The sequence below is a fragment of the Coregonus lavaretus genome (assembly GCF_964263955.1).
Source record: "Coregonus lavaretus genome assembly, chromosome: 18".
NCBI classification, from domain to species: Eukaryota; Metazoa; Chordata; class Actinopteri; order Salmoniformes; family Salmonidae; genus Coregonus; species Coregonus lavaretus.
In genome coordinates this window covers 2,769,330-2,783,447 of record NC_140005.1, presented here as the reverse complement: position 1 = coordinate 2,783,447, position 14,118 = coordinate 2,769,330, and the positions used below count along the sequence as shown (strand labels likewise).

At 45.3% G+C, this 14,118-nt stretch overlaps 2 protein-coding genes across 2 annotated transcripts in view; both read right to left on the bottom strand.

Moving 5' to 3' along the window:
- The window catches only part of LOC311145453 (exonuclease 3'-5' domain-containing protein 2-like), a 42,996-nt gene extending 34,846 nt beyond the window's left edge, over positions 1 to 8,150 (bottom strand). Inside the window, exon 1 of the mRNA XM_084181696.1 lies at positions 7,923 to 8,150. The gene's annotated coding sequence lies outside the window, so the exon portion shown is untranslated. The remainder of the gene's footprint in view (positions 1 to 7,922) is intronic.
- LOC311145735 (gap junction beta-4 protein-like) lies at positions 5,129 to 5,962 on the bottom strand (the record flags this gene model as incomplete). Its single annotated transcript, XM_084182022.1, has 1 exon — positions 5,129 to 5,962. One exon carries the CDS (start codon positions 5,960 to 5,962, stop codon positions 5,129 to 5,131), a length of 834 nt encoding a protein of 277 aa, XP_084038148.1.
- Positions 8,151 to 14,118: the final 5,968 nt, after the last annotated feature.

The window sequence follows — 14,118 nt, the reverse complement described above, 5'->3', positions numbered from 1 at the left end:
AAATAAATACCTGGATACTGGACAGTGCAGGTGAAGTTTCCTAGATTCCTGTTTCTTGTAAGGACCGCAATGGTGGCTTGATAATTTCTCGCTCGTCGGCTTCTCCTCTGTTGTCTGCCATGCTATGTTTTGTTGTCTTTGCGCCTTTGCGCTGCTGCTGGCGCGTGGCGATGACGTCACGGATAGGCAGACTGAATCGAGTAATGTTTAAAGCCTTTATCATTAAAAGTGCTAAGAAAAAACATCCATATAAAGTCTGACGTGCTTAAATCCAATGGGTTATTTCCTAGTATCGATACAATCGATTTATTACATTTTAAAACAATGTTAGATTGATATATGTTGTCCAAAAGGCCAACTCGCCGAGCACAGATCGATGTAGTTGGATCATAGGAATATATAAATCGATACATCGATGTAGTAGATGGATCGTTACACCCCTAAGAAAAACGCATGTCAAAAATGTTATAAATTGATTTGCATTTTAATGAGGGAAATAAGTATTTGACCCCCTCTCAATCAGAAAGATTTCTGGTTCCCAGGTGTCTTTTATACAGGTAACGAGCTGAGATTAGGAGCACACTCTTAAAGGGAGTGCTCCTAATCTCAGTTTGTTACCTGTATAAAAGACACCTGTCCACAGAAGCAATCAATCAATCAGATTCCAAACTCTCCACCATGGCCAAGACCAAAGAGCTCTCCAAGGATGTCAGGGACAAGATTGTAGGCTGGAATGGGCTACAAGACCATCGCCAAGCAGCTTGGTGAGAAGGTGACAACAGTTGGTGCGATTATTCGCAAATGGAAGAAACACAAAAGACCTGTCAATCTCCCTCGGCCTGGGGCTCCATGCAAAATCTCACCTCGTGGAGTTGCAATGATCATGAGAACGGTGAGGAATCAGCCCAGAACTACACAGGAGGATCTTGTCAATGATCTCAAGGCAGCTGGGACCATAGTCACCAAGAAAACAATTGGTAACACACTACGCCGTGAAGGACTGAAATCCTGCAGCGCCCGGAGGTCCCCCCGCTCAAGAAAGCACATATACAGGCTCGTCTGAAGTTTGCCAATGAACATCTGAATGATTCAGAGGAGAACTGGGTGAAAGTGTTGTGGTCAGATGAGACCAAAATCGAGCTCTTTGGCATCAACTCAACTCGCCGTGTTTGGAGGAGGAGGAATGCTGCCTATGACCCCAAGAACACCATCCCCACCGTCAAAAATGGAGGTGGAAACATTATGCTTTGGGGGTGTTTTTCTGCTAAGGGGACAGGACAACTTCACCGCATCAAAGGGACGATGGACGGGGTCATGTACCGTCAAATCTTGGGTGAGAACCTCCTTCCCTCAGCCAGGGCATTGAAAATGGGTCGTGGATGGGTATTCCAGCATGACAATGACCAAAAACACATGGCCAAGGCAACAAAGGAGTGGCTCAAGAAGAAGCACATTAAGGTCCTGGAGTGGCCTAGCCAGTCTCCAGACCTTAATCCCATAGAAAATCTGTGGAGGGAGCTGAAGGTTCGAGTTGCCAAATGTCAGGCTCGAAACCTTAATGACTTGGAGAAGATCTGCAAAGAGGAGTGGGACCAAATCCCTCCTGAGATGTGTTCAAACCTGGTGGCCAACTACAAGAAACGTCTGACCTCTGATTGCCAACAAGGGTTTTGCCACCAAGTACTAAGTCATGTTTTGCAGAGGGGTCAAATACTTTTTTCCCCCTCATTAAAATAGAAATCAATTTATAACATTTTTGACATGAGTTTTTCTGGATTTTCGTTTTGTTATTCTGTCGCTCACTGTTCAAATAAACCTACCATTAAAATTATAGACTGATCATGTCTTTGTCAGTGGGCAAATGTACAAAATCAGCAGGGGATCAAATACTTTTTTCCCCCCCTCACTGTATCTAAAAACACATACTTTGTTGTTTCCTTTGTCATGTCTTTGTTGACAGCTGCAGCGCTAACCCCAACATCGGTCCAACTCTGAACCAGATAGAAAACCTTGAGTAGATCTAAAGCTAACTAGCATCAGTTAGCTTCACATTCCAGATCAGGCTTCATCCATACTACGATACTGCTCGTCCGCCTGCAGGCTTGTAACCGCGTGGCTAGTCGAATGCAGAACTTCATTGAGACAATGCTGAAACGTCAATTCATGAGCAAGTCAGTGCCACATTTTGCATTTCTGCCGAAATCAAAAAGTGATCTTGTAAATTCAGCAGGCTATTGTGTGGAATAGGCTTCGAGAAGTGCCATCTTTATTGCTTGTTGTTAATGCCATCTCTGGTTACCGATGCAGAAAAAAAAAAATTCATTCCCCCACTCCGATCAATACTTTGTTTTTATATTAAGTCATACAAAAAAGTGTTACATTGCGTGAAGTTTAAAATGCATTTAGTCATTCATGTAATGTGATAAATTTTAACAAAATGTACACAAAAAAACATTTGATTAATAAACTATTTAACTCCTAAGGTCGCGCACCCGGACATCAACCTTATCTCATTAGCATAATACAAACCCCCCCATAAAAATCTGTCCGTTTAAGCTAGAGATATGTTTTTTTTTTTTTTTTTGCATTGGAGGAGTCTCAATCCATTGCATTCACCAGTGTCGCACTTCAGCATCTGGAAGGTGCCAGCGCTACAGCGGTGTTTGTCAGACCATGAGACGTCCCTAAAATCGGCCTTCTCACAGTCTGTAGCGTCAAAACAGTTTGGAAACAAACTATTAATGACCCCTCTATAGAAAGACTACAAACTATAATGACCCCTCTATAGAAAGACTACAAACTATAATGACCACTCTATAGAAAGACTACAAACTATAATGACCACTCTATAGAAAGATGACTCTCACGAACACGACGGTGTTCTCTGTTTTGCTCTATTCGTCTGAAGTCAGTACAGGCGATCTGCCAACTTCTGCCTGTAGCTTCCGAACAGTTTGGGCTACACACTAATATGACCCCTCTGTGGAAAGGTGAGACTCTCACGAACATGTCGGTTGTTTTGCTCTAGGACGCCCACAGTCCTCAAGACTCGTCTGAAGGTCCCCCGGTAGCAGGATAGATAGATCTGTATATACATACAGTGCATTAGGAAAGTATTCAGACCCCTCGACTTTTCCCACATTTTGTTAGGTTACAGCCTTATTCTAAAATTGATTACATAGATTTTTTTCCCCTCAATCTACAAACAATACCCCAAAATGACAAAGCAAAAACAGGTTTAGAAATGTTTGCTAATTTATTTATTTTTAATGAAAAATTACATTTACATAAGTATTCAGACCCTTTACTCAGTACTTTGTTGAAGCACCTTTGGCAGCGATTACAGCCTTGAGTCTTCTTGGGTATGACGCTACAAGCTTGGCACACCTGTATTTGGGGAGTTTCTCCCATTCTTCTCTGCAGATCCTCTCAAGCTCTGTCAGGTTGGATGGGGAGCGTCGCTGCACAGCCATTTTCAGGTCTCTCCAGAGATATTAGATCGGGTTCAAGTCCGGGCTCTGGCTGAGCCACTCAAGGACATTCAGAGACTTGTCCCGAAGCCACTCCTGCGTTGTCTTGGCTGTGTGCTTAGGGTCGTTGTCCTGTTGGAAGGTGAACCTTCGCCCCAGTCTGAGGTCCTGAGCGCTCTGGAGCAGGTTTTCATCAAGGATCTCTCTGTACTTTGCTCCGTTCATCTTTGCCTCAATCTTGACTACATTTACATTTTAGTCATTTAGCAGACGCTCTTATCCAGAGCAACTTACAGTTAGTGAGTGCATACATTTTTCATACTAGTCTCCCAGTCCCTGAAAAAACATCCCCACAGCATGATGCTGCCACCACCATGCTTCACCGTAGAGATGGTGCCAGGTTTCCTCCAGATGTGATGCTGGCATTCAGGCCAAATAGTTCAATCTTGGTTTCATCAGACCAGAGAATCTTGTTTCTCATGGTCTGAGAGTCCTTTAGGTGCCTTTTGGCAAACTCCAAGCGGGCTGTCATGTGCCTTTTACTGAGGAGTGGCTTCCGTATGGCCACTCTGGCTGAGCTCCGGGAGGCGTTACAGGTGACTGTGGGGAGGAGGCTGGTCGGGGCATTGGGGCCTGGGAGAAGGAGGCCCACTGAAGGCTGAGGTGATCTGGGTACACAGCGAGCTGATGCTGTCCCCCTCCCCTCCACCTCCACCTCCGGGACTGGAGGAATGAGACAAAGGACATCTACATTTTTCATACATTCAAATCACAATTAGAGATGTCAGAATTGGGAATGTTAACTGCATTAGAGTGTTTTCAACAAACACTCTTTTCAGACCAGGTAGCTATTACTCTTTGTGAAGTCAAGACAGACATTCGTCCTGAGGTCTACTTAACAGTTTGGAATCAACGAGGTCACAGAGGTTCATGTGGGAGAGATGTGACTACAGCACTTTGATAGACACAGATATTAAACCGTTTTCCAAAACGTTGTCGTTACTTACAGTACTTAACCCAAATTGGTACACACGGACCAAAGCGGGTTTGTTAAACAACAGCTCTTTGCGCTGTATTATATCTCCATGCAGAAAAAGTTAGAATTTCTGTAGTTCAACGCTAACGTAGGGTTTTCACCAACAGGGAAACACTTCATGCCACTTCGATACCAAAGTGACGTTGCAGGTTAGGAGAATTAACGTTGCAGGTTAGGAGACTGAGGTTAGGAAAATGTCAAGCGAAGCTGTGCGTTGGAGCGAAGCGCCGTCAAGAGGCGCCGCCTCAGGTCAAAACCCACTGTAAGGTCCTTGCTATCTGGCATCCTTGGGACATCCCAACTCTGACGTTACCCCATTGAAGTTGACGTTTCATTTTTACATTTTTAGTCATTTAGCAGACGCTCTTATCCAGAGCGACTTACAGTTAGTGAGTGCATACATTATTTATTTTTTTCATACCGGCCCCCAATGCCTTGATTACTGCCAAACACTCCATAGGCTTTCCATAGGCTTTTGTTCCGGACCAGTACTAACCCACAACTGATCAACCAATCATCAATGCCTTGATTAGATGCATCTAATCATGTATTAGTACTGGGCATGAACGAAAGCCTGCACTATGCTATGGCGTCTCCAGGACCAGAATTAAAGATAACAGTCTTAGGAGATAGCCACACTGTAACCCGGAGCAGGGCTCTCTGTCTCAGCCACTCCACCATCAGCCATCTTCGTCTTCTCCAGTTCAGACTTCTTGAACACAGAGTTATCGTTCGCCGTCAGGGGTATGGTAGCTGGCATGGTGAACCGGGGGCTCTCCCTGATGGCACGGGGCCCTCCACCGCCGATACACTCCCTGCACTTCTTCCCCAGCAGGTAGAGGATCTCACACAGAGTCAGGAGGATACACACGAAGCTAACCACCACCATGAAGACTGTGAACACTCGCTTCTCTGTTGGTCTGGCAATAAAGCAGTCCACCTCGTTGGGACAGGGGTCCTCTGAGCACTTCACCACCAGCGGGAAGAAGTACGCCTCGTAGATGTAAAACAACAGGAAGATGAACACGCCGTCCACCACCATCTTGAACAGAAGACTGAAGAAGTAGGTCCACCACAGGCCGCCACGCTTCTTCCCCGTATTGTCGTAAAGACGGGTGCATCCCTCGCCGTGCTTCAGACAGTGTTTCCGCTCTCGTTCATCTCTGTACGCAACATGGAGGACGACCAGTAGCGAGGGACAGGTGACGAAGATGAGCTGGAGTGCCCAGAGCCGGCTGTGGGAGACGGGGAAGAAGTGGTCGTAACAGACGTTGTGGCAGCCGGGTTGGCGGGTGTTGCAGTCAAAGTCTTTCTGTTCGTCACCCCACACCTTCTCCGCAGCCACGACGAAGACCATGAGTCTGAAGATGAAGACGACGGAGAGCCAGATACGACCGAACGCCGTGGAGTACTTATTGACCCCGCTAAGCAGGCCCTGCAAAAACGCCCAGTTCATAGTGGAGGTACAAGTTGTTGAATTTGTAGTAGAAGTTCAGTTCGGCTCTTGCCACACGTGTAGTCTAAATTGTAAGTCTTGTCACAACTGCCAACTGTGGGCTTCTACCCTTGGTAAAAAAAAATACTCAACTGTTTCTAATGGTTAAGGTAAGGGTTAACCATCCTAAGGATCCCGGATTGTACTAACCTCAATACTAATCGTTGATAAGGAACACCCTGGATAAAAACGTGTTTTTAGAATAGTGTGCAACTGCAGCCCGTAATTCGGGGCATCCCATTGGTTCCTTCATGAACGCTCGGAGCCTCCCATTGGTTAATTAATGAACGCTCCCCCCTCGAGCACCCCATTGGTTCCTGCATGAACATCTTCACGCCTGTGACACTTAAAATGTGGGTCAAAAGGGAAATAAAAGTATTATCTGAGTTTTTCCGCTTCCCGGAGTCCTCCTTTCCAGCTAGCGGGTGCGACACTGGTAGACAGCGGCCTTCGCTCCCTGCCTGCCCTCACCGCCGTTAACGGAACTGAGGGGAAACAGCGCCCTTCGCTCCCTGCCTGCCCTCACCGCCGTTAACGGAATGAGGGGAAACAGCGCCCTTCGCTCCCTGCCTGCCCTCACCGCCGTTAACGGAACTGAGGGGAAACAGCGCCCTTCGCTCCCTGCCTGCCCTCACCGCCGTTAACGGAATGAGGGGAAACAGCGCCCTTCGCTCCCTGCCTGCCCTCACCGCCGTTAACGGAACTGAGGGGAAACAGCGCCCTTCGCTCCCTGCCTGCCCTCACCGCCGTTAACGGAACTGAGGGGAAACAGCGCCCTTCGCTCCCTGCCTGCCCTCACCGCCGTTAACGGAACTGAGGGGAAACAGCGCCCTTCGCTCCCTGCCTGCCCTCACCGCCGTTAACGGAACTGAGGGGAAACAGCGCCCTTCGCTCCCTGCCTGCCCTCACCGCCGTTAACGGAACTGAGGGGAAACAGCGCCCTTCGCTCCCTGCCTGCCCTCACCGCCGTTAACGGAACTGAGGGGAAACAGCGCCCTTCGCTCCCTGCCTGCCCTCACCGCCGTTAACGGAACTGAGGGGAAACAGCGCCCTTCGCTCCCTGCCTGCCCTCACCGCCGTTAACGGAACTGAGGGGAAACAGCGCCCTTCGCTCCCTGCCTGCCCTCACCGCCGTTAACGGAACTGAGGGGAAACAGCGCCCGACGGGCGGGGACGAAGGACACCTCCTACCGTGTACGGCTAGTTAGCTACCGTTGTAGCCCCCGGCCCCTTATGTGGGGTTTATCTGTGGCGGTCATCCGACTTTATTGTACAATAACATCACCTACTGTTCTGGAGCACCCCGCCTCTCCTAGTTTAAACATTAACCAATAGACGTATAAAGGGGGGTTCCTTTAGATGCACGAACGCCCCGAATTGCAGGCCGCAATTACAGCCTTCTCTGTTTTTAATGCTTATTTGATAGCAAGTGACACATTCTACCCAGCGACTGGTTAGTGTTTCTAGAGAATATGGAAATTCCTCTTGACGTTGAATGTTTTTTTTTGTGAATCCGACACTGGAGTGCCAACAGCTGGGCATATGATAGCGGAGACAGCGTTGTGTAATTCACGGCCATTGCTTACAGGTGCAGCTAACTTAGTTAGCTAGGTTGCTTGACATGTTTGACTAACAGATAAGCGTTGCTAAATGATCTCAGGATGTTTCAGAGTAGTGGACGACTGACGCCGCTAGATAGTGAAGTGTGCCGACAATGGTGTTGAGGGTCAGTCAGCTAATGTGGTTTCCACAATTATAACGTTAGCTTGGTAAGCTAATTTACTAGCAAGCTAGCAAACCTAGCTAAGTCAGTAACCAACTTCAGCGTCCTTCTCTGGATGACATTTACATCATTTAGCAGACGCTCTTATCCAGAGCGACTTAGACATTTTGCAATTGCTGCTTGCTTATTTCAACTTACCTACTTTGGCGTTTCACTTCCACACCATAACGCACCGCTGGCATCCTGCACATGTCCACTGGTTTCTAGTATGTTGCTGTTCTTCTAACGGCTCTGTTTATCATGATGGAGCCAGATGATCCATTACTTTAACCAGATACTCTAGTGGCCGCTCTAACAATTAAAATAAATGTCTTCAAATATATATATATAACGCAGTCGGGAGGAGGCAAGATCAGGTGAAACCATTCTAGCTCATGAGAGGGCAGACACGCGTGTGTACAACAGGCACGGTTTCCACTAGTTACCACAGCCACAAAGACAATAGTCTATCGTAAAAATGGATGAAAACTAAAAGTTGCTTTTTGGTTTTCATTTAAGGTTAGGCATAAGGTTATCAGTATGTGAAGGTTTAAAATCACATTTTAAGAAGATAAATTGGAGAAATATGCGGGGTTTCTGACGTTGTGGATGTGGTAACTAGTGACCAGGCACAACTCCAATAAAAAGTATTTTTGCCTCAAAGTTGTCCTACTTGTCACGAATCATACTTATATCAGTACATGCATAACAACCTAATAATTAAGAAACTTCTATTCGATCAAAAGAGCCACACGTAGAAAATAAGCCATTACATTTTTTTGTTAACCAAATTCGACAATCTCATTGACCTCCATACAAAAACTCCTTTGCTTGATGAGCGAAAAAACGCCACCTGCTGGAGACGCCAGATTCTGGTTTTCCATTCATCCCTCTCGCATCTTCCTCTCTGTGGTAGACTAGGGGACGTTGTCATGATAGCGCCCCCATGCTGTCAGAGGTGAGAGAATTAATAATACTTATCTTACGAGATTTTCCAGCTTTCTGAAAGTAGCATTCAAGAGCCCAAACGGGTCCCATGAAAATGGTGTACTGCCTCGTATGTGTGCAGGACATCATCGCGCTCTCTCTCTCTGCTGTGTGTGCATCTTGCTAATGCTAGCTGTCACTCAAATGGCTAGGGGCTGAAGCTCATTGGCTGGACCTCGAATTGCTAGGAGGGGCTGGCCCACGTGTCAAAAATGAACGAAAATGAAGCTGCACAGCTTCCAGAAAATAGTCCATTTTCAAACTAGGGATTTCATGGTTAATTTAGGTCAAACAGTAATTATGCTAATAGATTATGCATGTATGTGGTCCCAGTGGCGGCTGGTGAAAAATATTCTCGGTGGGGCTGTGCCATACTTTTTTTTTCCTGTAACCATCGCGATATATTTTAACACAAACTGCAGGACAGCAGTGCTCAGTGAAACATTCAGTAATTATTTAATGCCAATATTAAAAAGTTGAGGCATTCTTACACAAAAACATATTACACAAACCCAAGCCTTTCATTTGCATTTAAAGTGAACTTTTCACCATTGGTAGTAAACAGGCAACGCAACAGGCATGCTGTCAGAACAGAGTGGAAAGTGGACAATAACATGAAATTATTATAAAGTTTATAGGAAATCTTACACTGTATAAAAGGATGTATAATATAGAAATGGATATCAAGTGGATGAACTCAAACCTTTGACTGGAAGAATAGCATACAGTATTTTATGATCATACTAAATGTGACTAATTGTTAATGTGCTCCAGAACTGCAACAATTAATTGATACAAACAACATATATACAGTAATATTAGCAAAGACACTATTAAGACTTTCTAGAGTACCATATATAACTGGATTTTTTATGCTAAGGTCAACTATATACAAAGAAACATGCGGCCAGAGCTGCTCTGTGTGTGTGTGTCTGTCATCTTATTTGTACAGGAATTTTGCCCGTCTGTCCTTCTGAGTGGCAAACCTCTCAATGACCCTTTGATTAAAGTCAGGAATGTCCCTGACAAGTTTCTTCTCCATGGAGAGCATGGCCAGAGCGTTCAGGCGATCCTGTGTCATGCTGTTTCTCAGGAAGGTCTTGATCCTTTTCAGTGTAGAGAAGCACCTTTCTGACTCAGCAGTTGTCATGGGTGTGGTGATGAGGATCTTGAGGAGGCTGGCAGTCTCTGTGAAAGTGCTCTGAAGGTTGTTCTCCATGAAGAACTGGTACAGGGGCACTGCACCACTACAAGCCTTGAACTCACTGTTCTCATAGATGAGGGACAGTTCGGTTTTGAGCTTGGCCTTGTTCAACATGGGGTACGCCTCCACGGTTGTTTCAAGCGCTGTATCGGAGAACTTCACACTGTGTTGTGGGAACAACTCTCCGTGCAATAGTGTTGCGCTGATGAGGTGCTGGGTGAAGGAGAACCTCTCTTTGGCATGACTCAGGATGGTATCACATACCTGTAAAAGATACATCATCAGCTTTAATTTGCAATTAAGCTATTTTGATGCAAGTGATCCTGACTGACACATGCCTATGTCCAACTCAAGTATATGATTACCAAGGTGCTGATTGTTCAGGGTTTTGGCTACATACTACCAGGCCTGAAAATAGTTCTAGGGGGAAACACTGACAATTACATCACAACTTACCTCTATAGCCAACCTCTGTTGTTCTCCTGGTCCCAGCATCCTCCGTCGCTTGATGGGCTGTTGCTGCTCGTCAGATGCGCTGTCCCCACACAAAGAGGGAATTGAGGCCCTGGGTCCAAAAAATAAAGTTTAATTTGATAACTTGCAATCAGACTTCTTAACTCACTGTAATTCCCCCTCAACACACAACCAGTGACTTTTATATATATATATATATATATATATATATATATATATATATATATATATATATATATATATATATAGACAGACAGACAGACAGACAGATAGTGTGTATATACACACAAACTATGTCTAGTAACTGCTTTTAACCTGTGATGTACATAATTAACTGATGTTATTACGTTTTAAAGCCTTTTTCTATTACATTTGTGAGAGGGATGCAACATCATTTTGTTCTGCTGTGCACTTAGCAATAAAGTTAATCTTCAATAACAACTAGGCCTCTTCTAGAAATTGACCTGGTGGACACCTGAATAATTATTACAAACTGTGTAGTACTTTCCTGCATTATTATCAACGTCTGATTGTGTCTTCTCTTTCCTTTTAAAATACTAAAACAAATATAATTGTGACGGCTCTATGATAATCACTCACTTTGATGACCAGACACATTTAGGCTTTTAAACTGTTGTAAGTGAACTATTCATCTTTCTAACAACATCTTTATCAGCCAATAGTAAATATAGTTATTTACCTGATTGTTAGCATGCTGTCTGTGAACCTCTGGACAAGTGCTTTAATGAAGACAGGGTCGATGTTCCTCTTCTGCAGCTGGCTGAAAAGCATGTCCACATTTGGCATGATCTTGTGGAACAGTGCCAGGAAAAAACAGAAAGCCTCGTCTTCGAGCATCCTCACAAAGCCCCCCGCCTCTCTGACAGTCGGGGCATCAAAGTTCCCAGAGTCTCTGATGGTCTGGAAACACGTTAGGAGGTCATCCCTGTACTCGTACACAGTGTTTACAGCGCGACTGTGGAAGTTCCACCGTGTTGTAGAGGCTCTGGGGAGTCTATGCGCAACCACTTCGTCAAGCACGGTGGTTCGCTTGGGAGACCTGGAGAAGAAAGCAGAAAATCCTGCAAGGTCGGAAAAGAAAGTGCCGATCCTGGGGATGCGTGAAGTAGCCTGCTGCATGATGAGGTTCAGCTGATGTGCATAGCAGTGGACGTAGTGCGCATTTTCGTACACATCCACTATTTTACGCTGCACTCCGCCGGTGGCTCCCCTCATCACACTTGCTCCGTCGTCAGCCTGGGCAATAAGTTTGGCCTTTTGTCCATGTGAGAGTATGGTGCTGAGCCTCTCCAGCAGCGCTGTAGCGATGGTGTCGGCGGTTGCGTTCTCGATCAAAATGAACTCGAAAAAACGCTCTTGGACGTTACTTTTAGCATCGATGTAGCGTATCACAAGCACCAACTGGCAGTGGGTGGAAACGTCAGTCGTCTCGTCAGCTTGAATGGCGATAAAATCAGCACTCTTTACTTCCTCCAGGATGTAATCCTTAAGCACTGACAGCATACAGTCCAACAGCTCGTTCTGTATCGTCTTTGACGTGCCCTTAAAAACGGTAGCTGTCTTCAGGTGCTCCTCCAGCACACTGTCGAGGGAGGCAACAAAATCCACTAAGCCCCGGAAAATGCCGGGGTTGTCCGAGGAGTCAGTCTCCTCGTGCCCACGCAAGGCCAACTCAAAAGCCCCACAGAACTTCACACAATCGATAATTTTGGATAGAATGTGCCTGTTTTTATCCACCTCCTCATTGTGTTTCCTCACCGCAATCCTGTGGCCGTCATCCAGCTGCGTAGCAATGTTCACCCTTCCTAATACAGCTAGCTTCACAGAGTTGTCCATGTGTGCCCTGGTGTTCTCATGTTTCTTTACCTTCTCTGACAGGTGCTTCATATCCCTCACTCCGGTACCTGTCCATGCTGAATCTGACCCCGTCGTTTTAAAAAGCAAGCACGGAAAGCAAAATAAAGCATTAGCATCAGTGCACCCAGCTAGCCAAGCCTTCCTGGTGTACCAGCTACGGGAGAAGCCGCGCATATACTGCTTCCCTTTCTCGCTAGCCTGCTGTCTGATTGAGAGGTCAGGTTGATCTGGGCCCAGCTCTTTCACCCGAACTTTCTCTGACAAAGTTCTCCTCTCAAACGGATCTTGGAGGAGAGATTTCACCGAGTTAGGGTTGGGTCTTGGAGGAGTAACGTTTGCGCTCGCCATTGTCGTCTAGTAAAAATGGCGCCACTGGAGCCCGGTCCTTATTTTATCAGGGGCGAGCTTGGGGCGATAAAATAATCGCCCTCCTTGGATTCGAATTAAAATCGCTGATTAGCTACATTTTATGTCATACATTCATATCTTAAATTAGCAATTGGCTTAACTGCTACGTAGACCCGCCTCCTCGGGGCACTTTCTGTATCGCCCAGAGCTGACGAGGCGTTTGACAGGCAGAGGAAAGGTTGCGAATATGATTTTCTATCATATCTTACACATATTACTGTGTGCATTCCATATTTCAAACACACAAATATTGACATACTGATGTTTTTATTATTATTATTATTTTTTTTATTTATTTTTTTTTTTTTTTTTTTTAAATAATTTTATTTAAGGGGGCGGCGCCCTAGCGCCCTCTATCGGCCAGCCGCCACTGTGTGGTCCTCTGTAGCTCAATTGGTAGAGCATGGCGCTTGTAACGCCAGGGTAGTGGGTTCGATGTAAAAATGTATGTGTAACAGTGTTGCTTCCGTCCCTCTCCTCGCCCCTACCTGGGCTTGAACCAGGGACCCTCTGCACACATCGACAATAGTCACCCTCGAAGCACCGTTACCCGTCGCTCCACAAAAGCCGCGGCCCTTGCAGAGGAAGAAACAACTACTTCAAGGTCTCAGAGCGAGTGACGCCACCGATTGAAACGCTACTAGCGCACCGCTAACTAGCTAGCCATTTCACACTGGTTACATATGCACACATGACTGTAAGTCGCTTTGGATAAAAGCGTCTGCTAAATGGCATATTATTATTATATTATATGAACTACACTGACACATCCAGCCCAAAGCGGGAGGTTTAAAAAAAATCAAACAATTACCTGCATTGCATAAACTTGACTAGGAAGTCAGAGAAATATGACTGCATTGCAATTTCCAATTGATTACTTACAGTATTTCACGTTTCATGCAGACATTTAATTAACTTCTGAAAAAAAGTTCCTATTAAGAATATCTGTTTAATCTCGTGGCCTCTTGACTCAATATTGCAGTGTGCAGATGTTGAAGTTTTAGCAGGTAAAGTTGCTTTCTTTAATATATGGACATCAGAAGTAGCAGAGTCAAAGAAAGATATGGTGAATACGTAAAGAAACACCCAGAAGCTTGTTTTTCCTCTACCACCATCAATTTATTCCATATTTTTAGCTTAAATTGTTCTGGAAAGAAGTGGAATAAAGTAATGAAATAATTACAAAATGGAAAATAATTCAAACTAGATCAGAGAACAGATCAGATCACAGGCTTGATAAAACAAGTATGTCAGACCAGAGTGATAGAGACAGAGTGCATCCCAAATGGCACCCTATTCCCTATATAGTGCACTACTTTATATATATACACTCCTGGTCAAAAGTAGTGCACTATATAGGGAATAGTGTAATAATTTGGGACGCAACCCAGAGAAAGAGACACA